This window comes from Tasmannia lanceolata, unplaced genomic scaffold, assembly GCF_043159265.1.
Source record: "Tasmannia lanceolata isolate RefF3 unplaced genomic scaffold, GAP_Taslan_0.1 ptg000044l, whole genome shotgun sequence".
NCBI classification, from domain to species: domain Eukaryota; kingdom Viridiplantae; phylum Streptophyta; class Magnoliopsida; order Canellales; family Winteraceae; genus Tasmannia; species Tasmannia lanceolata.
The window spans coordinates 18,831,729-18,858,051 of NW_027518721.1; the positions used below are offsets into that span (position 1 = coordinate 18,831,729).

Here is a 26,323-nt window from a genome sequence, read left to right on the forward strand (position 1 = left end):
GGCTGGTCTGTCGCATGTCAGACAAGCCACCTCGTGAATGGAGACAAACTTTTTGTCTAACATTCACGAGGTGGCTGGTCTGGCATGCGGCAGACTAGCCGTGAAATGCCTTTTGCGATGGACCCTAAGTTTGTCTCCATTCACGAGGTGGCTTGTCTGACATGCGGCAGACCAGCTGTGAAATGCCTTTTGCGATGGACGCTAATAATTCCCATTTTATTTTATTCAATGTTTTGTGCAATGTGCTAGATCCAAGTTACCTTCACCGTGTTGTGTTGTATATCCCTGACATCATGCTACCCCTGACAAACAAGCATATCCGCGCCACTTGCTAAGGCCCTTGTTCCTTTCGGGTTTTGAGAACCGATTTTGAGTCCAAATCCGATTAATTTTGAGTTCAATAATCAGTTTTGGATTCAAAATCGGTTCACAAAATCCAGAATGAACAAGGTCTAAGTCGTGATGCGCTGATAGCCAATGTAAGTCCAATAATCTTCCTAGATGCATTCACAACCCTTATTATGTAATATTATTCAACAGCTGATTCCTCTCTTGCCTTTCCTCCACCTGATTCTAAGCAGTCCTCTGCATCCTATTAGTATGCTCTAATCATATAAGAGTTTCAGTTAGACTTAAAATTATCATTAGAGGGTCCAGCCAAATGTTTAACTTTTTACTTCTAAGCTCTGATATTTCGTTTCTGCCATAGTGCATATTATGTTCCTAATCATCACTGAATATCTGAGCAGATTTACTTTCCTCTTGTCACAAGCGTTATCATCTTTCAAGAGAGAGAGAGAGAGAGAGAGAGAGAGAGAGAGAGTCTTCATGCATGCCAGATTGATCAAGAATCGGATTGAGTTGAAGGCATGACTCAGTTCTCCTAACCCCAGAAAAATGAGATTAATTGGAGGTTTTTTTTTTTTTTTTTGTATCTTGAAGTGCTCTGATTGAGTAGTTGTTTATGTTTTGTGTCAATTCAAACTCACTTCATTAATTCTAACTTGGGTTTTGAGTTCTTAAACCTGGACTTGAGATTTAACTCATTTTGGCTCCCTGTGCTAAGACAATTTTCTACTTCAGGCCTAATACTAACTACCATTAAAAAAACTGAAACAAGAGAGAAGTATCACTCCAAAACTAATATTTATTCATGTAGGTACCTCCCTATTCAGTGATACAACCAAACAAGAAAAAGGAAAGAAATCCAAACGAGTTTTTTTAGGCCTTTGATACATACAACACCAACATCATAGTTCTAGTAAACCAGCCACCTACCATTGTACTTCTCAGTTGATGATTCTGAAGAACAACCATATCCAATAATGGTTTTCCAAATTTAAGTGGGAGATACCGCAAAACCCAGAAATGCTTCCCCTTTGAGTATCAGGGTTTTCAGAAAACTGAGTAAACCAATGATCTAAGGGATTTGCTAGCGTCCATCGCAAAAGGCATTTTGCGGCTGGGAATGGACAGACCAGCCGCAAAATGCTTTTGCAATGGACGCTAGCAATATTGGCCAAAAGTTTGGATGCTTCTTAATTAGTTAATTAGCAACCCCTTTGGGTCTGGCTTGAACGTGAGCACTGTACGCATTGGGTAACATTTTTGTGATGGGCCCTTGTTTGAGAGTTCTGAAAAATACGTTATAAATGGGGGTTCTGCCGGGCCATTGAGAATCTAGGCAGGGTTCTCTTTGATGGAACAACCTTGCTAAACTTTACAAAAAAAATCTGAACTATGAAAGTAATAAAAGTTTCTTTGTCCTGATGTATCGAGGTAATACCAAATTCTTTTAGCTTTGAGGTGATATGTTGAACACTGATCATAAACTAAATATCATCAGAACTCTACAAGGGGGAGGTCAATGGTCATAATCTAACATCACCATATTTCTACATGTTGGATTTATGAATACAAATTAAAGTTTCAGAATCAAGATTGGGCTGAGGCTTTAAGACAAAGTCTGTTGAAAAGTGAGCCTATGTCGCTGCTCTCATGAAACAGTTCATCCGGGAATTGCGTTCTGTGACGGTCCCTGGCAAATCCCTTTTTTATCTGTATTTAGTTTATTTGTTGAAAACATTTTAAGGTGGTTATAGGTGTTTTCTTTATAAATCCAACTCCAGAGTACTTTTCACCTTTTTAAAAATCTTGTTTCTATTGTCTATTTAAATATTAATTGAACTGTGTTTGGTGATGAAGCTTTGCATTTTTGGTACATTGGTGCTAAGTGTCAGTAGTTTCGGTGCAGCAGCCATGGAGAAGGGGTTCGATAAGCTTCATTTCTGGCAAACTAATTTTTAACAGGCACACTATTCCCCAGGGCAGCACCTTCACGATTAACAGTACATTTCCCATGATCTGTCTTCCCTCAGTGGAATTGTCTTGGAATCTGCAGAGAGTCGTTTTCTTCATTCTCTTACGTTAATATTACAAAGTACTATCTTAATGTCTAATATTTCAATTTCTTATATCTATACTTTCTTTCATTTTACATTGACAATATTGTATTAGTTATAAGGATGAAAAAGAGCAATCCATAATGCATGGCCGTGCCTATTCCATCTGCTAGGGGAAAACCTTGGAAGCTGCACAAAGGGAAGCACCAGATTGGGCCCTTATACTTCAATACAGTGCAGAAGGAGATGAAGCTTTCACAGCGGCAACTCAAAGGCTTGCTTACAAAATTTGAAACACAAGCGAAGTACGGGTGGGGACTGAATTATAAAATCTCTTTAACATCATCTCTATAATTGATTAGAAGAGGGCGAGTGTTCTCCTTTAAGATGCTCATGTAAACTGAATTTTTTCTTTTTTTTTTGGAAATTGATGCTTCTAATTTCGTATGAATGTATAGTGCCATGAGCTTGCTTGCTTCGTCCTGTGCATCACGATACTTCTTAAGATAGTAATGGCCTTTTTGCATTCCACCACTCCACGTATCCCTCTATCACACGAAACCTCCAAGGTAAACTGCCTTCTCACCTTTTTCCCATTCCACCGCTCCACCACATACTGCTTTTATTAGATTCCATTTACGTTTCTGTTTTCCGATTCATATTCCAAACCTCCAGTACATATTCTTCCCCCTCTCTCCCAAACCCTTCGGCTCGCACCTCCATATACGGTTCTTTCCAAAGGGCTTTGCCAGTGAAGAAGCATCTCATGGAAGCTTCGGCCACTCTTTCCTCTATGGTTCTTCATGTACATGTTTTCCCCCTCCCAAGCTCTGAGGTTTCGGGGCCTTATTTAGGTATGTAAATTTTCCTTTTCTTAATTTAATTCTTTTTGTGCATATGTGATCTCCATCTCCCATTATCTCCTTCAGTTTTTTTTTCTCCTCTTTCCTTCTCCCAAAATCTCCATCTCCATTTTTACATTTGCTTCATTTGATTTTTTGTTTTTCTTTGTTTTTCGTTCCGTTGCACGGGTCTACAACTAGTTAGTAATAGAGATTGTAGTTTGAATGTAGGAACAAGAATGAATGACCCGTATGCCCTGTTCGTTTAAGATTATGCCAACCGATTATGAGGCCAAAACCAATTAATTTGACACAAATTTAGACGTAGTTTTGAGTCCAACAATTGGTTTTGGCATCACAATCGGTTGTCATAATCTTAAACAAACAGGGCTTTAGCTAGGGACCCATGCTCTCCTTCCACTCAATCCTACCTATATAACTCCGGACCTATATATTATATTCATTATTGTGATTCTTTTGACCAATAACATCTTTTTATCCCCCTTGAAAATGACTTCATTTTTCGTGAAAAAGACCAGCAAAAGGAAGTGAAAATGTAGTCATTTCTAAGAAAACAAAACAAATGGGGGTGGAAATGTGCTGGTAAACGGGATGAAGTATCATTCCCTTGTGACTTCTCTATACACCTCTGGGTAATATATTGCATGCTATTGATCAGTAAAGTTAACTGGACGTTGCAAGCCCAATTTGTTGAAAATATAACTAGGTCGGCCACTTGATTTGACAGGTCGGTGAATTGCTCCATCGTGGGGTCCGGCGGGATGTTGAGCATCGTATGGTGGAGACTATTCCACATGAGGGAGGCGGGTGTCTCCCACAGGAGGAGGCATTGAGGAACTAGCATTCCGGTGGGCCTGAGTTTGCTGGCTTCTAGTGACCATCATGCTGCTTTGAGGAGGATTCGTACCCTTAAACTCAAAACTTGAAGGTCCCATGGTCGGTGCCAATCAGATGGTGCCGAAATCTGTTCACATCGGTAGAGGCTTGATCAAAGACTAGATCATTGAAGATGCATACCTTTGAGCGTGGGTCTATTTATAGAGTTTGGATCCCTTGGAAGCTCAGGAAGTTTGCCCTCCTTAAAGAGTTTCCCATTGGCCAATCTTTCTAAGAAGTCGGTTTCCATGTTTACCTTGGATATCTTCTAAGTTTCCTTGTGGGACTCGGTTACTTATTTGGATTTCTGAATTCTAGGAAGGTTGCCGTGCTAGGAATAAGATAGATTTCCTCTCTAGGGCACATTCCTAATAATCCGGGGTTACTATCCTTGCTATTGTCCCATAACGGCAAGTTCAGTTTCCTAAATAGGCTATGCGCCACATGTCGTGATCTTAGTATTACCCCCAACAAAAATCACCATATTTCTACAAGGCGAAGGTTAAGAGCTCAAATCCATATGCTTAGACCTTCCAATATATTACACAGGTGAGGATATGGGAGGTAAAAGAGAAGCTAAGAATTTTTCAGATACCATTATAGAAAGGAAGTTACTAGTCTGACTAGGTATTCTAATCCGCCAAGCCTCTAGCACTTGCAGGAAACAAGGGAAAATAACAGAAAGGGAGAAACCTCCAAACAAACACATTTAATCTCATCAATTAAATCACATAGTTTCTAGAAACCATTGTGGATCCCTTTGGCCTACTTCACACTGTGAAAAGAACAGCATTCTATTTCCAAACTACCTTTAATTTGGTTCGTGAAGATGGTCAGACTCCGATAGAGTGTGAACCTTGAAGAACAGCTTTCCACTTCCAAACTACCATCAATTTGATTCATGAAGATGATCAGACTCCGATAGAGTGAGACCTCGGCTTCAGTGAAATCCGCAAAGGAATAGATGGTGTCACCCGAAAATTTTCTAAAAACATTGCAAAGAAAGCATCCACCAAAATTGAGTTTATGAAGTTTTTAGGAGGGGGCTTCCAGTTCAACGATTGCCTTTAGCCCAAAATTTGAGGTTTAATTATGCTCTCATGGGTGAAAGTAATGGGACTCAGTTTTCAACCACACAATTTCCAGCAAGCATCAGCTGCTTTATACAGGAGAGGTGATGATAAATGCACCCCACACCCACCCTTCTTATATACATAGCATCCCATTTCTTTTGGTTTTATGAGAACAGTTTCTGTCCAAAAGTCACAAAAACCACTAAAAAGAAGCATTGGAAGTAGCCAGTGGTTGCATCTCTTCAGCCTTTCATTTTCCTGGCTAAGGTAAAAAGCAATTGCGCACTCTGATGTTTAGAAGATATCAAAGATTTTAGACACACCAACTGTGTACCGTTCCATCTGAAGCCTCAACTTCTCGGAAAACCAACAATTCAATCTATTTATAAAAGCCTGGTTACTTCTACTTGTTAAAAAAGGTGGTAAAGAACTGGATGGGAACATCATACTCTTAAGAAATTGCAATGACTTTTGAGTAGCGAGCACTAACAAGTAACAGAATTTAGGTCAGAAAACATCAAAACCTGAATAAGAAATGCAACAGTTTCGCAATTACTGCAAACTAAAGCCTGATCAGTAATAAACACTCTTTATGGAATGGAACAAACTCAATAATGAAAGAGGACTACTTCTAGGTATTGGTGGCTCTGGTATAAATCTGCTGGCTGGAGTGAGCAGAAATCATCCTGATCGAACCTCTTGCCATTAGATCTTTGATTGCGCGACGAGCGAGTGATCCATTAATCTGGAGATAATATTAAAAAAAACAGCTTTTCATTAATCAATTACCAAAACGCAGTCATTTTATAGATAATATATTGGAAAAGCAAAAGGTTATCCCAGACATAGATCTCCAAATACATACCATTGAAGCATTGAGGAAGAGATCTCAAGAATGGTTTAAGAGATCTAGGGCATCTGTGGATGCCACAAAATTGGTCCTTATTTTCAAATGGGACATTAAGGCCCTCTTTGGAAGCCATTAACTATATCAATTTAAAAAACTACAATAACCATTATTTGCACAAAAACTTCAAAATCATTTACATAGTATTATATGCAAAAGGATTTTAGAGGCATCCAAAGAGGCCTCTAGTCTCTAAACAGAGATTCAAATAACAAGTACCAGCTAACAAGAAAATGGCTGAAGAAACTATATTTATGTGAGGAAGAAGTAAGGAATTTTCAGATGAAAATGCTGTCATTTCAGCACTGACACGACTTGCTATGTTCCTTCTCATACTACCATATTAGAAACATGCTTGATTGAGAGATAATACAATGAAATTGCAAAGGACGTTTCAGACATAAATCTTAAATACGTAGCGTTGAAACATTCAATGACAGAAATAAGGAATGCTCTGAGAAACCTGGTTTCTAAACTGGGCTTAAATAAAATAGACACAGCTGACAGGGCATGAGAGGAGATATTGAATATATATGAGGAAAAAAAATACATATTCCAGATGAAAGTGTCGAAAGTAAATCGATCTCTAGGGAAAAAGACAACCAAAAACCATCAATAGAAAAGATCAAGAGGGAATCAGCAGCCTAGACTGAGCACTTTCATTTTATCTCCTCCCTTAATTTGCTTAAACCTACAAAAAAGACTCCTCCTATCCCACTCCTAAACACGGAAAAATCAGACGAGTGAAATTCCATGCTGTAAGCACCAGTTACTGATTCCAACTTGCCGGCTCAAACCTGTTCCCTGCTCTACTTCTGCAAAAGATCCTGCGAATATCCAAGTGGTATGTGTACTGTTCCAGATTTTCGTAAAATGACTACGATAAAGAGTGAAAAGTATCACATCCTAGAGGGCACTTTCTTTTCACTTTGCTAAGAAAAATGAATTGCAGCAAAGAAGTTAGAAATGCCCAGTCATGATCCAAACAAACAAGACTGAATCTTTTCCAGTCAAAACATCTTCATACCTAGAATGAGCACATAATCAGTTTATCACCGGGTCATGATTTATATAATCAACAAGTTTTTATACAACACCTGACCGTCAAGTCCCGTCTGAGCGGTACCGCCCTTGATATTTGATCCAACAGCCGCCCACTTTTTAAGAGGCTGCTGTTGGATCAAACATCAAGGGCGGTACTTTTGACGTACTGCACACATGGAGATTGATGGTTGGGCATCATGTAATTTCTCTATAATCAACTATATCAAACCATGAATCTTCTTTTCTAGCTACTATAAATATGTAACAAAGTCAAACAAAAAAAAATGATATTGATGCTCACTTTCCAAACAGCTACCCCAAAAAGTGGGCGGCTGTTGGCTCAAATATCAAGGGCAGTACTTTTGATGTACCGCCCACACAGGGCTTGATGGTTGGGCATCATATAATTTCTCTATAATCAATCAACTATATCAAACCATGAATCTTCTTTTCTAGTTACTACAAATATGTAACAAAGTCAAACCAAAAAAAATGCTATTGATGCTCACTTTCCAAACAGCTACCCCAAAATAAAATGTCATTCTAAGGAGCAATCTTCTCAAAGCTACCTTGGGCAAACACCCCTCACAATAAACTCACACCAATCCCAATCATAGCTTGATTCTCAGCCACCTCCATTATAATTACACAAAAGAATAAAGTCTAGACTATGAAAGAGCCCGTATCATTCAAATTCAAAACTATCCCCTATCATCAATCCATGATGCTTTTCCAAAAAATTAGTCCTTTTTTTAATGGCAAAAACCTTAGTCCTTTTATATATTCAATTTACAAAAATTAATTCTTACTCAATACCAATCCATCTTAATTGAAGGGTCCTGATAGTGACCAGATCGGGAAGCAAAAAGTTCATAAAATACATGGAAAATAGGGGGGAACAAGAAACAAAGAAGCAATAGGAAATCATATGAGAAACACATTGAGATACACATAGGAAATGCATTAGAAACTTTTAGGTGAACAATAGAGGAGCATCGAGGGTACGAGGGTAACACATATGAAAATTGACGAAAACGCACTTAAAGGCATGGTTTCAAATCGGTATTTCGGCCGGGAACCGACCTCAATAGTACATAAATCCGAAATTACCAAAATTTCGACTGAAATTTCCACATAAATCTTGCAAAATACCAAAATTGTTTTTCAAAATTTTACATGATTTCAGCCAAAACCGAAAAATTTAGGTTTCGACCTTTCGGTTGTGACCGAAACCGACATTTAAATCCTTGCTTGAAGGATGAATCCACCATACCAAAATTCACGTTTGCTTAGGGCGAGGTCAACCCAAAGAACTTTCTAGAGTTGATTTTTTTTCTTTTCTCTTTTTTGAATGATAAGTTTTTTTTAAAATGAGCATCACAGGAATATATTTGTTAGTTTAAATTTCATACAAGATTCTTTATGAATAAATACATGGATAATGATATACTTCTAATGAGTTTTTTTTTTTTTTTTGAAATATTAATATATTGAAGGAAGGAACCAAGAAGGTTCACAAATTACAAAGAAAAGGAAAAAGAAAATACAATTTACGGAGGGAGATAATCAAACCACTCTAAAACTAATGAGTTTTTATATGGTGTAAGCGCTTATAATAGCCCGTTTTCCTTCTTTCATGTTTCTACCTCTTCGAAATCGTAAACCGTACCCACTGAAAGTCTCTCGAAAATGGCTGAATCATCTTTTCTCAAATTTAAAATTTGGAGAGCGGTAGCATGAATTAACATTGGTGATGAACTGATAATGTGCTAATTCTAGGTATGAAGATGTTTTGATAGGAAAAGGTTAAGTCTTGTTTGCTTAGATCATGACCGGGCATTTCTAACTTCTTTGCTACAATTCATTTTTCTTAGCGAAAAGAAAAGAAAGTGGACTGACTGCCTAGGATATGGTGCTTCTCACTCTTTATCATAATCATTTTACGAAAATCCGGAACAGTACACATACCATTTGGATATAATTCATTGACAAGATGATCAGGAAATAATATTAACGGTTGGCCTTTTGAGTTTGAGTCATTATTAGGTTATGTTTTTAATGTGAGGATGTTTGTGATTAGGATTTGGATATAATCTTGCAATCATCTTCTTTACAAGTTGCAGCTTCTGTGTGTTACTGATTTTAATCTCTATGTTAATGTCAATAGTATAAGTGCTAGGTCCTAAGTGATGCTTCTTTAATGATCTTTCATCATATTATTGAATTGATTGTGATCCATTTACTTAAGATTTAGGATAGAGTACAGTTCTACATGAGTGCAATACTCATGTCTTAAAATTCAACACAAACACTCATGTTTGCATTTAAAATAGCCTTTTGGGTTTATATGATCTTAAAAGAATACATTAATGTGTGATAAATATGCTCTAATAGTACTTGCATATTTCCCTGATCTTTGCCTCGTAATCATAATTTTTTAGGTTTAATTCTCATTTTTGGGGTTTTAATCTTAGTTCAAAATTTCGTTTCGGTGGCCATTTAGTTTGTAAATGAATCAAAATATGTAAAACAAAAGGCATTTTTATTACTTGAACACGAAATTTTCTTGCACAAGTGCAAGTGATACATAGAAAGCTTAAAAAAAGGAAATGCATGATATCATCTCTCATAAGTCACATGTCTCAAGAGCATCATTCATAACCCTGATGATCTTACTCAATGTCTTCGTCGTCGTCGTCGTCGTCGTAATCGCCCCTGCCGCCACCACCAGTAGGAGGAGCATCTTCAAAAGATATGTCATCGTCGTCGTTGGGCCCAACCATAGTATATATGATGAGAGATATCCAATTTAAGACTGTTGAATAATGTATTAGGGTAGTTTAGACATTACTTGTAATGGGTACGGGTATTGTAGTCATTGTAAGTTGGGTTGATCCTTCAAGAAAGAAAGAAGAAGAGTCTATCTCCATCCACGCCATCATCTATTTCTCTCATATCTCTCTCGCATCTCATTTTCCTCTCTTTATCTTCCTATAGTTTCTCCTCAAATCTTCCTAAGATCTCTCTCCCCTACTGTCTCATATTTCTCTTTTTTTGTTTCAAACCCCAAAAATCTCTCTCAGTATTTTCAGTGCCGTCGTTTCTCTCTCGGCAAATCCATTTTCCTCGGCCGTATTTACTCTTTCTCTCCTCTGGGTTGCCGCATGGAGTGTTTTCTTCTTGTTCTTCAACCTATCTTTGTTTTCTCCATCTATATTTGTTGTGTCTCATGTCTTTTGTCTTCCTCTCCAAGGTGCCCACCAAGTGTTTGATAAAATGTATCAAAGGGGTTTTGTGCCTTGAAAGTCTTCTTTTCGTTTCAAAGGGGTTTTGTATTTCATGTCTTATTCCAACAGTTCTGTTGAAATCTATGATTTCGACATAAAATCCTACAGCCCAACAAGATTGCTCCATACATAGATCATTAGAATCAACTTGGATAACGTCACACTAGTCACGCATGGATTTGATGACTCCAAGAATAATAAGCCATCGTCACTTGGTAGTTTTGAAGTTGATATAATCTTTTGAATTGAAAGGAGCCAAATAAAACTTCAGTTAACCATCTAAACGCCAATTTCTCCAATCTAATGAGTTTTTTGGGTGGCCTACACAACCTATCTACAGCGAAATATAAAAGCCAAGGAATGTTAAATGTGACTAGGAATTGATATGGCGGATATCAATTCTGTTGAACTGCCCATATCTCTATTTCATGTATCATCATTTTTATACTCCTTATTAATTTAGAAAAAAGATACAATCAGGATTAACTTTGGAAAATTTGACCAGACCTCTTACAAGATGATGTTGCAATTTGAATCTCAGGCTACACACCAGACATAAAGGAATATTCCTTCAAGTCATTCTTTTTTTTTTCTTGACGATTCAAGTAGTTTGCTAACTCATGTTTTTTTATTATTTTTATAGTTCTTATTAGCAGACCCCAACTAGTTTGGGACAGAGGTTTAGTTGAGTTGAGTAGAGCTGAGAGTTTATAGTTTTTATTAATTTAGAAAAAAAGATACAATCAGGATTACTTTAGAAAATTTGACCAGACCTTTTACAATATAATGTTACAATTTGAATCTCAGGACATAGACCAGAGACAAGGAATCCTCCATCATGTTGTTCATTTTTCCTTGATGATTCAAGTAGTTTGTTAACCTTTTAATATCGCAGAACTCTCAACAAGGAGCACGATAGATATATATAAACCAGACCCCACATCATAGAACCAATTGCCCTTTTTTTCTATTCATGGATCAGATAAAAAAAGAAGAAGAAGATATGCCAATAGAAGTTCTCTAATTATGTAATAAACCCAACAAATAAATGCAAAAACCAAAATCTCTACACTATCTTCAGGGGCAACCTCTTAAATGAACTCACATGTTACTAAGAGTACTTTTGTTCTCACCCTACTCAACAATTTGCAATCCTAGACCCACCTTGAGGGGCTACCTCGTAAATGAATTCGCATGTTCGTAAGAGTAACTTTATTATCACCTGACTCACCCAATTGCAATCCTAGTCTTCATTAAGAACATTTACCATATTCAACACCAGAAGCACTACAAAAACCCATTTCGGATCAAGAATCATAGAACATGGTTTAGAAGGAGAACGAAAAGCCAAATTACAACATAAAAATGGATCATCACAAAGTCAAGATTGTATTCAAGATACCCCTAATCATCAACCCAAAACCCTAATCTAGAAAGGATATGAAAAATTAAATTCGAATTTTAAAACATGGAATCATGGATCATAACAAAAGCCTTCTTCTTTTTAAAGTAGTGAGGAGCTCCTATTCAACCCATAGTTTCAATACTCCCCCATGTCGTCATGGACTCCCCCGAACAGTCCCCTTTTCCTTGGCCACATTCTTGTCCGAATCCACATTTTGCCCTACAAAGACAATCAAAACTCCTTTTGACTTGCCCGAGTTATGACCGCGTCAACCGAGCAGCCCAGCCACATCAACTGACTACTCGAAAGCGTTGACCCGAGTTGACTAGGAGCGTGTATTGTCCAACATCCACGTTTTGAAACACTGATTTAACCTTCTCATCCCATATCACGTAGCACACAGAGGTTTTGAAACAAGCCAAGGACGGATTATTTAAATCCCCCTATTACGACATACTCGCAAGGGCTAATAGGGCTCTCAGAGGTTTCGTGATCTCGGCCAATGACTAAGACAAAAAATATAGTACTCAATCTGAACAAAAGCAAACACAATTCTACACAGACACACCCAACTCAAGAGATAGAGGAGAAAGAAAGATACCCTCAGTCTGTCGGACAAAATCGAAGGAGTGATGAGCTTGTACTTAGGAACTTCAATAAGAAGCTTGTCATAACTACCCTGATCAAAGAGAACCATGTTGTTCACCTTCTCCTTCTGCTTCCCTTTGCTCCATTTCTGAAACGAAAACCTCGAAAAACTCAGTGTAATAAATCAAATGAAGGATGAAGCCATAAACCTAATAAAAAAAATCAAATGACTTCCAACATCGATAGAAACCTAATTTATAACCAAAACAAGCATCCAAAATATTGCAACTCATCAAATAAAACTCAAAACCCGAAGTTGAACTAATGTCCTTCCAAAGCCCTGAGATCTACATGAATGATGAAAACCCTAACCCTCATAAAAATAAAAAATCAAATGACTGCAGCATCGATAGAAGCCCTAATTTATAAGCAGAACAAGCATCTAAAAAACTGCAATCCATCAAATAAAACTCAAAAAACTCGGTTGAAATAAAGCCGTTCCAAAAGTCCTTGAGATCTACATGAATGATGAAACCCTAACCCTAATATATACCTTCTTTTTCTGTTTCCCTCCGCCAGATTTAGCAGGCTTGGAAGATGGAGGCGGAGCTTTTTCCTTCTTAGGCGCCTGCACCAAATTAGGGGAAAAAGATAAAGTGATAAAACGCCATTAAAGTAAAAGACGAAGCTCTGAGTGAAGAAAAATAACAGAAATCAAAGTAGATCTAGTAAAATTGAGAGGATAAAGGCACTCAAGGTTACCATTTTGCAGAGGCGATTTTTAGGGTTTCAGATCGAGCGGAGCCTCTTGCAACAATGGACTCTGCTAGGGTTAGGGTTTTGTGATGAGGAAGGGATTTTATTATCCGAATGGAGAGGAGCAATATACAAAAATGCCCTCAGTATGTTTGTTCGTTTATGTCTATTTGTCAAGGGGTATGTTTGTAATATTCTAAACCCCCTCTCATTCGTGGGAATGGTAAATAAGAATCGGCATGTGATTGTCGATGGCCTCATTCAGACGTTTGGTTTTGCAACTCTGGTGTAACTGGAAAGGGGAGGCGGAAATATCACGGGAAATAAAGGACGAGTTTTGTTTCCCTACTAAATAGGCGGTATTCTGACATGTACCTCTCATCTTTTCTTCCTAAGGATTTTGTTACCCTATCTTTGGTTAAATGGAAAATGAAGGAAGGCTTTGATACCCTGTCCTAACTCCTAACCATGGTTTTAAATTTCGACCGAAATCCGAAATTTCCCTACAAAATTTCGGATTTCGGTGGAGATTGACATTGAAATCGCTATTACCTGAAACTGTAATTTATTTCGGCCGAAATTTCGTTTTTTCCCGAAATTTCACCAAGAAAACCGGTTTTTTTGGTGAAATCATTTTAATATTTTACCAAAATTTCAGTAATTTCGGCCTAAATTTTATATTGAATAAAGTGACCTGAGCCGGTCCTTAATTTTAGGGAGATCATAGAAAAGATATAAAAATTTAACACATGGCATATTTTCATTGCAGGTCCTATTCTCGGTCTCCATATCATTTTCCTTGAGAAAATCTTGATTCCCAAACGATCCTATGGATTGGAACAACCACCATATTGGGGCATAGAATCTTATTTGGATTTGGACATAAAAATTGATTTGAAATTTTAGCAAAAAAAAAGAGAAAAAAAAAAAAAGACTTAAGATTTTTTGAATATTTGATTCCACTCCAATGTTGTTCCATATGCTACCAAACGCTAGAATCAGAATCACAATTGATTCCCTTGTTAAATTCCAATACTTACCCAAACAGTAGAATTGCAATTGCTATTCCGTTTACCGAGGGATTTGGAATGGGATTGGAATGTGATATCGGTTCAAATTCCTAATTCCGCCGCACCTTCTCTATTCTCACCCTGAAGTTTGTTCCATAATCCCTCCTGTAGTTATTTTAAGCCTTAAAATGTGCACAATGTAAGGCACTCTAATGGACGGTCCGATTTGAAATGGATCATGACTCTGGACTCAAAATGTAAAATCCGAATAGCACTTTGAAAAGGATCCGATCGATAAGGAATCCAAATGGATCTTGACCCAGACATAAGTGGATCCGTTGGCACCCCTAGCTATGTGGGATACTCCCCGCATTCAGCAAGAAAATCTTCAAAGATAAACCAGAGAGGAAGAGTCATGGGTCATGGCCCATCCGTAATGTCATTCATCAAATGGCGTTCGTGAAATGAACGGTTCGGATCATTGAAGAAGCGGTCCCACCTTGCTTTTCAAATCAATCAAGCATTTTTGAAAATGTCAGAGAAATTTTCACTCAATCATGTCAAATTAGAACGATTCAACCATACAAAAAGGTTCATCACCTCATGTCCCCATTGATGCGTCCTATACATCTTCGCTTAAGTCACTTCGACCTTGTGGTAACTCAATAATACGCATCCAAAGCAACCAATGCAAATTGTCAGAAAAATAAAAACAAAGGATCAAGCATGTTGATAGTGAATAAGTGATACAATTGTGCGGATGCATCCCCAACGGCCTCGATCAGAACAGAGTACATTATATTTCTAGGATGGGCTATACCCACCTCTTAATCACCAGAGCAACCCAATTGTCAGGTCCAAAAGCTTGTCCGGAAACCTTCCTACCCCATATATAAGGATTTAGAGCACCTTTAATTTTGGGCAATGATATTTTCACCCTTCGCCCCCCTTACAACGTGAACGGCAGGCAACTTTAACGCTTTTTGATGTCAAATCACGTTAAAATGGGTGCGAATGCGAACTGCAGGCCTTAATTTTTCCCTAATTGCAAAAGTTCTACCCAAGCCTACCCCAACTACTTTGGGACAAAGGCTTAGTTGAGAGGAGTTGCAAAAGTTCTACACAAATCCTTGATTTAATAAAAATGAACTCTAGACTTCCCTTTAAACTACACATGGCCCCCACTAGTTGCCAACCTAACCTAATAGCACCTTACTTCTAGTCTATTGGGCCATCATGTAACCCAGACTTGCTAAAATGAGTCACTATTATGTAAAGAGCTACACTCCTAGGTGATGATTGAAGTTAATTCCATCTCATCCATTCAAACATCAAGATCCAACATCTAAGGGGAACCCTCCAAATTTTGCATGCTTCAGGGAGAGCTTGCCACCTCACTCTTTCTTTTTTTTATTATAAAATTTTAGCTCTTCCTTCACCTCCCTCCCCCCTCCTTATATTTTGTTTTTTGGACAGAATATCAAGCTTCTGAAAGCAGAGCAGAGCAATCTCAGTGAATAAGTAGACTTTCTTGGGTTCCATTACAGTATAATCTTGTTCATTTATCCAATTACAAAGCTCTTGCTCTTTCTCCTGCAAAACAACCAATTACTCCAAAAGCTTAAGTTGTTAGTGTTAGAGATGATGTTATCTAATCATTTATACTTCCCCCGCCCCCCCCCCCCCCCCCCCCCTCATGTGTGCCGGCCGTAGACAAGGATTTTCAATACCACGGAGTTGTGTTTTGAACACAAGACCTGCCGTGGGGCAATAGCTCTTATACTATGTGAAACAACCAATTACTCCAAAAGATTAAGTTATTACTGTTAGAGATGGTGTTTATTTAGTCATTTGTACTTCAACATCTCCTACCATAATCATGGTGGGATCCAAATATTCTTTTCCTCTTGTGGGTTCACAACTAGGAACAAAAGATATGGAATTTTTCTTGGCTCTTGGACTCATGGTTCACTAAAGATGGACACCTCATTATGCTGTTCCAACTTGACATTAGTCACACCGAGGTCGTGTTCTCTACAGAGGATCATTTATGCTCTTTTGAGCCAAAGCATCTCTTGAATAAGGAAACTTATTTTCCAAAAGTTAATATGTCTTATAGTATTTATTTTGCAAATAATCATATAAAATCTAACTTAAATATATTTTAATTGATTCATATTCGAAAAACGAGTCATACAACATTTTATGGAGATAATATTAGGGCCAATGCCTATTTATGTCGGGGCGCAACAAATGACCCTAGTGAATTAAAAAAAAAAAATATGCGGTACATGATGTTCCAATGTATGTGCACGTATTTTTAAAAAATAGACTGGGGCGCACCTTCTTCAAAGATCTAAACCATTCAATTGTTGGGTCCCACAGTTTGCCCCGAAAATCACCTCCATAAGATGATCCTAACCTTCCAATCAGTAGAGATGTTCGTCCATATATTACAGGAGTAGGATCAACAAATGAATGATTTGGATCTTCGAACAAGGTGTGCTATAGTGACATTTTTAAAAAGTACGCACAAGTAGGTATAGAGATCTAAGACCCATATATGATTTTGAAGTAGACCAACCCAATTTTCCAAATGTGCTCCGATTATGGGATTGAAAAGTTTAAGATACTAATGTCACCCGAATTTAAAACAAGACTATTTAAATTCAAAAGTTTCTCTTATTTTATACATTAAAATCATGAGGAATGATAGATACAAGGGAGCCCTTGCATAAAGAGCCCCAAAAGGGCTCATGATTGGATCCACGTCATCAAATGTAACTGATTTTTCTTTTTCAACCGATTTTAGAATGCAACTGAAAATGACGTGGATCCAATGAAGAGCCCTTTTGCCACTCTTTATGCAAGGGCTCCCTTTTATCTATCATTGCTCTAAAATCATTAAGGGCCTGTTTAGATGCCGAGAAGATTTGGATTTGGATTTCTCACATTTCAGCCCTTTTTATGTTGTGATTTGGATCCGGATCAAATCCTTGGATTTCCAAATCAGCGACTGACAGTGAAAAAATTAGATTTCCAAATATATTGTGGAAATAAGTAATTGGAAATCCACATATCTGGCAGTTTCCTTCACCCTCTTTGCTTCTCAACCTCTCCCCTCCATTAGGAAGTACCCCCTTCGCTCTCTGTCTCCTTCAACATGAGCTGCCGGATCTATTCATTTTGTATTCAAAACTCAATTCCAAATCCAAATACAAAATATGAGGTATCCAAGTGGGCCCTAAATGTACATGTGAAACTATTGCACTTTAACCATTATCACATTTTGATCAATCATGAGTATATCAACCAGAGTAGAAATATCACAAATCTTGACTAAGATGAAATGTAATGTTGCACATCTCTAAACCATTCTGGATGATAAAAAGTAGCTGTCGAGCAAGATGTCCACTTATTGTATGAAACTATCCGCAGTTGAATAATTTCCTAACAAAATTTTTGGTATGTTGGATCTCACTTTATTTTCTTTTCCTTAATATCTTCCGGATTCCAATGGTGATTTGAATATAACAAACTCATGCACTATGGTTTAATTCAGCCAAATGAATCAATAAGGGCCCGTTTGGATACCCCTTGGATTTGGATTTGGAGGTGAATTTGGATTTTCAAATCCCAATTTGGCGTTTGGCAAGCCGTTATGACATCTGGATTTGGATTTGAGTGAAATCCACAAGATTTACAAATTCCTCATGTTAGTGTAATTTTTTGGATTTATAAATCATTTCTGCGAGAAGTTATTTATAAATCTAAATCTGACTTGTAAGGGGTTAAAATGACCAAAACATACCAAAGAAGTGTTAAATGACTTAAGTACCCACATGACATTAAAAACTGATCAAAATAAATCGTATTAGGTAAAATGACTAGAAAACCCCGAGTCAGGCAAAATGACTGAAATACCCCTATATCAGGTAAAAATGACAAAATACCCCGAGTCGTGCAAAATGAATAAAATACCCTTATGACATAAAAATGATCAAAATAACCTCATACAGGGTAAAATGACTAGAATACCCCAATATCATGAAAAATTACTAAAATACCCTTAGATCAGGTAAAAATGGCCCATGGCTCATGAAAACGACTAAAATGACTAAAAATACCATCATGGGATAAAAATGATAAAAATACACCATATTCGGTAAAATGACTAGAAATACCCCTATACCAGGTAAAAATGACAAAATACCCTTATGACATAAAAATGATCAAAATAACCTTATATAGGGTAAAATGACTAAAATACCCCAAGATCATGAAAAATTATCGAAATACTCCTATATCAAGTAAAAATGACCGATGGCTCATGAAAAATGACTAAAATGACTAAAAATGCCTTCATGAGATAAAAATGATAAAATATGCCATATTAAGTAAAATGACTAGAATACCCCCGGGTCATGGAAAATGACCGGAATACACCTATACCGGGTGAAAATGACCAAATACCCTGAGTCATAAAAAATGACTAAAACACTCTTTTGACATAAAAAATGATCAACATACCCCAATATAGGGTAAAATGACTAGAATACCCCTGCATCATGAAAAATGGCTGAAATGCCCATATATCAAGTATTTTAGGGCTTTTTGGTTTTGTTAGATTTCAAATTCAAATCCAAAGAGCATCCAAACCAAAAAAAAATTAATTTAGATTTGAAATCCAAATCTATATGTGGTCATCCAAACGACATTATTTATAAATTTGTGAATTATAAAATTCTTGATTTCAAATTCATGGATTTTGGAAATTCAAATTCACCTCCAAATCCAAATCAAAGGGGTATCCAAACGGGCCCTAATAGAATTTACGGATCATTGATCCAAGAAAACTCAAAAGGAACATGCTATGAAATGTGAATCATGTAGCCTCAAGTATTCTATAGGATGACTAATATTCCTTCATTAATTTTTCTCCACTCTTGTGAATATGTTGACACATTAATGTTGCTATATAAACTTTTTGAAGAATGCTAAACTTGGGAGCGCCCTTGCAAAAATTTGATGCAAGGTCACCCCCTTGGTTGCACGTCACCAAAGTGCATTTATTTTTACATTATTCAGTGCTATTATAAATGCAATTTGGTGATGTGCAACCAATGGGGCGCCATTTCATCTGATTTTTGCAAGGGTGCCCTTGAGTTTACACTTCCTCAAACTTTTCATTCTCAAATTGGATCGATTTTTGAATTTGTATAATCTTTGTTGGATCTTGGACCATCCAAATACGATTAAGATAGGACCAAATACCTTAGATAGGATCCACGAAGGATCAATTTAAGGCTTCGAGATTCTGATAAAAATCCAAAAAGGATAAGGGCCATTTGAACCGTTGCAGAGATATAAATTTGGAACAACCGTGTTAAACGAGTACATATATTACAGCCAGGATGCACCCAACCCAAGCCTACTGGGTGGTTTGGGGCGTGGGGGGGGGGGGGGGGGGGGCGCGGTGGTCAATGGACCCGGAATTCTTATGGAAGAAGGCGTTTGGTTGCCGGGTTTTTTTCTTTTCCTGGGATTTATGTGGGTAAAGGTAGGAGACAAAAGAGGGGACAAGCATTAATTAGAGAAAGATATTATGATGAGTGGAGAGAGAGGGTAGAGAGAGAAAGAGAGACCACCATTTTCAAGACAAGATTTTGCTGATGTCAGCAAGAAAAAGCTGATGTGACCACTAAATATTCTCCCACATTAGGGTTTGAAATTGTTTGGATTGTGGCCTAGACAAAGCCACAAAATCTGATGGAGCATTCTATATCTGACTTGGAGAGCGCCAATGTAAAAAAGGGAAATTATAAGGTGCCTGGCCGTGAGGTCACATGAAGGTGGTGGTACTTCAAACTTAAGACGTATTGCCGTTGGATGAATTATTAAGCGTGATCGCACCGTACTTCACACTTGGCCACCATATAAAAACTTTGGTAAAAAAAATTAAGGGAAATGATATCAACACAAACATGTTTTGATACATGACACTCATGTTTCTTGTCTTTTATATTTAAAGAATTGTAATAGGGTTTTTACAGTCCCCAAAATGGACTTACATGACAATTAGATGTTAAGAGACAAGATACATGAGCGCATGTATCAAAACACAGTGTGCTGAAATTATTTCCCAAAAATAAATATCTTTCGTATTACTTCATTGATGCCTATATGAGAGAGAACGGTTTTTACACACAAGTGTAGATAAGTCACACTAGCTTAAAATACAGTGGATGGCATATTGTTTGGGTGATCCAAACCATTCATTTGATTGGCCCTCACATAGATAGGGTGTCGATAAAAAGTCAGCTCCATAGGATCATCCCAACCCTACGATTTGTGGAGGTAAATTGGACGTGTATAAACCTTCATAAACCTGTCCATTTTTTGCCTCCACAGTTCGAAGGGTTAGAATGATCCTATGAAGCTGATTTTTTGTGGATACCCTATCTATGTGATGGCCAATCAAATGAATGGTTTGGATCACCCAAACAATGTGGGCCTCCACTGTATTTTAAGCTAGTGTGTAGATAACTTATCTACACATGTGTGTAGGAACCGTTTTCTCTCTCTCTCTCTCTATATATATATATATATATATATATATCTCTCTCTCTCTCTCTATATATATATATATATATATATATATATATATATATATATAGAGAGAGAGAGAGAGAGAGAGAGAGAGAAAACGGTTCCTACACACATGTGTAGATAAGTTATCTACACACTAGCTTAAAATACAGTGGGGGCCACATTATTTGGGTGATCCAAACCATTCATTTTTAAGGCCCTCACATAGATAGGGTGTCCAAAAAAAATCAGATCCATAGGATCATCCTAACCATTCGAACTGTGGAGGCAAAAAATGGACTAATTTGTGAAGGTTTAGAGACATCCATTTTACCTCCACAAATCGTAGGGTTGGGATGATCCTATGGATCTGATTTTTTGTAGACACCCTATCTATGTGAGGGCCTTTAAAATGGATGGCTTGGATCACCCAAACAATGTGGGCCCCCACTGTATTTTAAGCTAGTGTGTAGAGAACTCTCTAACATATGTGTAGGAACCGTTTTCTCATATATATATCATCCATGGTTTTAAATTTCGGTCAAGACCGAATCGAAATAGAAATTGGAGAAACGTACCAAATTTCGTTCAAAATTTCGGAAATTTCGTTAATTTCAGCGAAATTTGGAAAAAATATTAAATTTTTATTCTTTACTCAAATAATTTCGGCCTAAATTTCGACTGTCTTTACCGAATTTCGGTTTCGGCTAGGTCCGAAATTTATGCCGGAACCAAAATTTCAAACCATGCTTCCATCTTCCCTGCTCTAACCCTAAGCCCTAACTTATACAAGGTAAGTAGTACCTAGGACAATGTGGTGGATGGTCCAATTCGAAATGGATCATGACCAAAACTCAAAAAGTAGGATCCGAAACTGCCGGATCGTAGCCAAGACATAGGGGATCCGATCCACGTGGTTGACACTTGACCGTTGACACCCATAAAACCAACCAAAGTTAAAGGGATGGCAATCTAGATATTTTAGAAAAATCATAGGGGTTATGTATGAGCTCATACAGTCGGTCGAGATTTATCAAAGCAAATTTAATTCATAGGGGTTTCCCATTTCTGAAATCTTCTGAAACCCTAACCCTAGATCAGACGCCATGGCAACGAGAATGGCCGCTAGGTATATCTCTCGAAGGTTCTCGAGCGGAAAGATCCTCAGCGAAGAAGAAAAAGCAGCGGAAAACGTCTTCATCAAGGTGCGTTTCTCTCTGCATTTTTCTCATATTCATCCTCAAAATTACAAAGTTTTTGAAAATATCGGTTGATCTTCGCTTCTTCTTTATCGAATCTGGATGTTGTATTGATATTTCATGGTTTTAAGATAGTGTTTTATTTTTCTTACTTGATATAGCTTATGCAATTATTGGGAATTTGGATTTTCCCATCCTGTAACATGATCTACCAAACATCGCAACAAGTTTCCTAAACTACGACTAAACACTTCAAATTGTGCATCTTTCTACGGGTGAAATGCACTAGAGCATTGCAATTTAGTGTTAAAAACATTTTCTACAATGTCTTCTGGAAGTAACTCATAAACTTCACATTGTCTTGGAAAGTCTGTGAAAACGTGCCTCCTCTGTAAAGGAGAGTTTGGCTCTATGAACTGCATCTTATGTTTTGCCGCATGATAAGAAATGAGTCATTTTGAAAAACTAATCATCAACCATATATATTAAACCATGCTCTAACAAAGTCTGCGGCAATCCTAGCACAAAGCCCATACTCAAATCATTCCAGGTCTCATGGGTCACTATCAAGTATATGACCTTGTAATTTGCTTTCTCTCTTTTGCTAATTGACATGTTATGGGGTATTGCTGGATTGTTCTTGCAACATCCCTCTTTAGTGATGGCCCATAGCAAAGTTCCCCAACCATCACAATGGTCTTATCCTCGCTAAAGTGCCCTGAAGATGCTTTGGCATGTAATTCACATATAAACTGCTCTCACATCTTATAGTATATCTCCATGTTGTAACCATCTAAAAAAGCAAAATGAGTCACCTGGGGACCATCCTCATCATTCGATCGGTTATCATCCTCCAAAGATAATCCTCACCAAGTCGCAAAAACCCACTTTCCCAACAGTGTTGTCATTAAGACCCTCTACCCCACCTCCCTTCTCCCGCACCTCTTCTATTTGGAGACTGCCTCCTATCCTCTTGGTATTCTAAAGGAAGTTCTTCTACAGCTAAGTTTTTATATTTCAGTTTCGGTCGGCACGGAAATAGAATCATTTCAGTTTCGGTGGAAATGTTGTGAGATCACAGAAATGTATGGAATCATATGCAAATGATGATTTTTTTGAATGGTTGCAAATGATGAAATTTTGGGAAAAGGCTAGAATAAGCGCAAATACATACTTAGAAACCATCACATAAGCAAGAAAGCCATCTATAATGGCTTAATCACATTGAACACCTAGTGACATGTGGCACATGTTTGGAAGAGTAAAGTCAGTAAAGAAGTACAATGTAATTAAGTATAAGAAAGTACAATGACCAAGATCCCCCCAAGGACCCCAACTATATGTCAATACGATGTAAATCATAAGACCTTTCCATTTTTTATCGTTTCGTCCATTTCGGTCGAATTTTGCGAATTTTGATCGGAAATAATGACGTGAAAGGAATTTATTGAGATTCCTTTTCGGTGGGGATGAGACGGAAACATTTCAATTGTTTTGGGGAAATTTAAAACCATGTCTACAACTGCTTCAGCTTATCCATGTCACTAATCGGGAAATGGAAATTGACGTGAAGTACAAAGGAACTTGGTGGAGAACAAGTGAAACATATTATTGTTTGTTCTTCGTAGTCCTTTCTCGTGGTGCTGAAGACTTTATCATACCATGAATCTAGTTTACCGTGTGAAGGACCTATAATTTTCACTATTTAGGCAGCAACTAGTACCGATCAAGGCCTTTTTGGAAACTTTTTAGAATGTTGGGAAACCATGAGGATATGCCTCTGGAATTGTATCTGGGGAAGGAAATAATATCTGTTCTTTCTCTCGTGGGGACATCTTGTCCCTATCGCTTGTACTGCTTTAACTTTTGAAATAAAACTGTTGTCTTTCAAAAAAAAAAAAAAGCTGCTCCCATTTCTCCTTTATTGGCTCAGTGGATTGAAACTTGGAAGCCCATAAATATGAACTATGTAGTGTGCTGATAGAAACTATTAAATTGCTTCTCTGCCTCTTATGGAATCAAAAAAGGATGCAGTGATGATTATAACGGCGTGTGCATGAGATGTGCTTAATGCCATTGCATTGTGCAAAGATGAGACTAGAGGATGTTTATAATGAACGCAATGAGGCAATCTTGATCTACATCACTGCTTGGGTACATTGTAATATATCCTAGTGTGTTAATAACATTCTAAATAACGTTTTAGCATTTTAAATGATATTTTAATATAACCTACAGTGTTAATAATAGCATTATGAATTATATGCTTGGACCTATGCTTTTGGTATATCCAAATCCATTGCTGTATATGTTACTTCATTTGTCACAAGTGCTTGTTAACTCTCACATTTATCTTCTGGTAGACTGAAGGGCTTTCTAGTACCTGTGTTTCCAATACAACCTGGAGTTGTCTACTGTATTAGATTTTCTTAATTATATTAGGTTTCAAGTCAAAAGAGCTTTCCACTGCATTTCACATCTTCGTACTAAATGCTTCCATTGTTGTACTGCAGAAAACCGAGCAGGAAAAGATGGAGAAGCTTGCACGCAAGGTATGCTTTCAATTAATTTTCTTGATCTGGAGTATGCTTTTTTTTATTGATTTTGTACTCTCTACTATTTGAGAAAAGGGCAAAGATTTGGTTACTCAGCCTTTTCTCCTTTAATCTAAGCTAAACCTCAAGCTTGTATGGCTGCTGTTGTGAAAGTTCATGGCCCACTTGCACACACATTTAGGGGTGCACCTTGCGTTAGGCCGGGTTGAGTTTTTGCTAAAAATGAACTGGAATCAACCTGAACCTTACCCCAATTTATTAAAGGCTCAACCGCTCAGTCCGAATTCCCAAAAATCAACCTGAGTTGCACCCGTACCCATATTTGAGCATGTTACATTTTTCTAATTGGGCATTATTTTGATTATAGAACCGCTTTTAAGAGGTGTACACAGAAAAGGAAGGAACATACTCCCATAATGCTAGATAATGAGTTTAAGGGCAAGTCTGGATGTCCTGAGAATCTCGGGTTGTTACATACATGCATGTATGGTCAAAATTGGTGTCAACAGTCTTTGGTGATGTCTGCAAGAATTGTAGAAGACTCACCTTAAGGTCATGTTTGGATACCCACAAGATTTAGATTTGGACTTCTCACATTTGCAGTTGAGATTTGGAACTGGATTAGGTCCCTTAGATTTCCAAATCAGCTACCACAGTGAAAAAAATATCCAATTTTCAAATCTGTTATGCAAGACATTATTTGGAAATCAATATTTGTGGCAATTACCTTCACCCTCGCTGCTTCTCGACCTTGCTGCTGCTGCTGCAGCCGGACGTCGTCCCCCCCCCCTCTCTCTCTCTCCCTCTCTCTCCTACAACATGAGCATGAGGATGATTGATGCATTTTGTATCCAAAACTCAAATCCAAATACAAAAGCATGAGGTATCCAAACGTGGCCTTATATTCCGATTAAAATTTCCCTCCTCCCCTTCCCTCTCTCCCTCTCCCGTACAACATGAGCATGATGATGATTGATGTATTTTGTATCCGAAACTCAAATCCAAATACAAATACAAAAGCATGAGGTATCCAAACGTGGCAAAGGAATTTTCACTCGGAAATATTAATTAAAACTGAGAGTTGGAATGAGTAAAGAGTTGGGAGGAGTCACCAGCTCTTCAGTTTCTTGGGCTATGAGAGGACCTCGAAATTCTGTCATAAATTCTTTTCATATGTTTTATCCTTGTTCGATTGAATGGAATGTTCTATTCTGCTTCTTTTAAGTTGAAGCATCTGATCGTTCACTTGAACAGATCAACTTTAAGTAGTGAGCACAGATCATTTGTGTTGTTTTTATTGATATTTTTTGTATGTAAAACTAGTCATTAGATGGTTGTGTTATCAGGGCTATAAACCGGCAGAGCAACCAACAACAGCCCCAGGGACAACAAGTACTGATGCTAAACCATCTGGCCCTGAGACTTCAACAGCTGGCGTGTCGACTAGTAAGGAGCGGAATTATGCAGTTGTTGCTGGTGTGGTAGCTGCCGCGGCTGCTTTGGGCTGGTATCTCAAATCAACCTCCAAAAAACCAGAAGAAATCCTGGAGTGAGTGAGAGAGATCCTCTGTGACTGGGGGAATAGGTAAGCCATGAATGCTTATTTTTTGCTTTGCTTTGCTATTCCTATGTTTTAGGTTTGGAAAACATCTTGACAGGCAAACCAGAGAGTTTATTTTCTAAGATCTTTGTTCATATGCTGACAGTTTGTTAATGCGAATAAACCCAACAACCTTACAACCCAAAGCAGCAGGGGTGTGTTTTTTTTAA

The 26,323-nt window shown here is 37.6% G+C and overlaps 2 protein-coding genes across 2 annotated transcripts; one reads left to right on the forward strand and one right to left on the reverse strand.

Annotated features, from left to right (window-relative positions):
- Positions 1–5,645: 5,645 nt before the first annotated feature.
- LOC143863679 (small ribosomal subunit protein eS25y) lies at positions 5,646–13,353 on the reverse strand. Its single transcript, XM_077374428.1, has 4 exons — positions 13,208–13,353; positions 12,999–13,073; positions 12,459–12,593; positions 5,646–5,959 (listed from the first exon to the last, which is right to left on the reverse strand). The coding sequence occupies exons 1-4, from the start codon at positions 13,208–13,210 to the stop codon at positions 5,846–5,848; spliced, it is 327 nt and encodes a 108-aa protein (XP_077230543.1). The 5' UTR covers positions 13,211–13,353; the 3' UTR covers positions 5,646–5,845.
- An 8,462-nt stretch (positions 13,354–21,815) lies between these two features.
- On the forward strand, positions 21,816–26,323 carry LOC143863591 (uncharacterized protein At2g27730, mitochondrial-like). The gene is made up of 3 exons (XM_077374305.1): positions 21,816–22,004; positions 24,512–24,550; positions 25,900–26,323. The coding sequence occupies exons 1-3, from the start codon at positions 21,906–21,908 to the stop codon at positions 26,104–26,106; spliced, it is 345 nt and encodes a 114-aa protein (XP_077230420.1). The 5' UTR covers positions 21,816–21,905; the 3' UTR covers positions 26,107–26,323.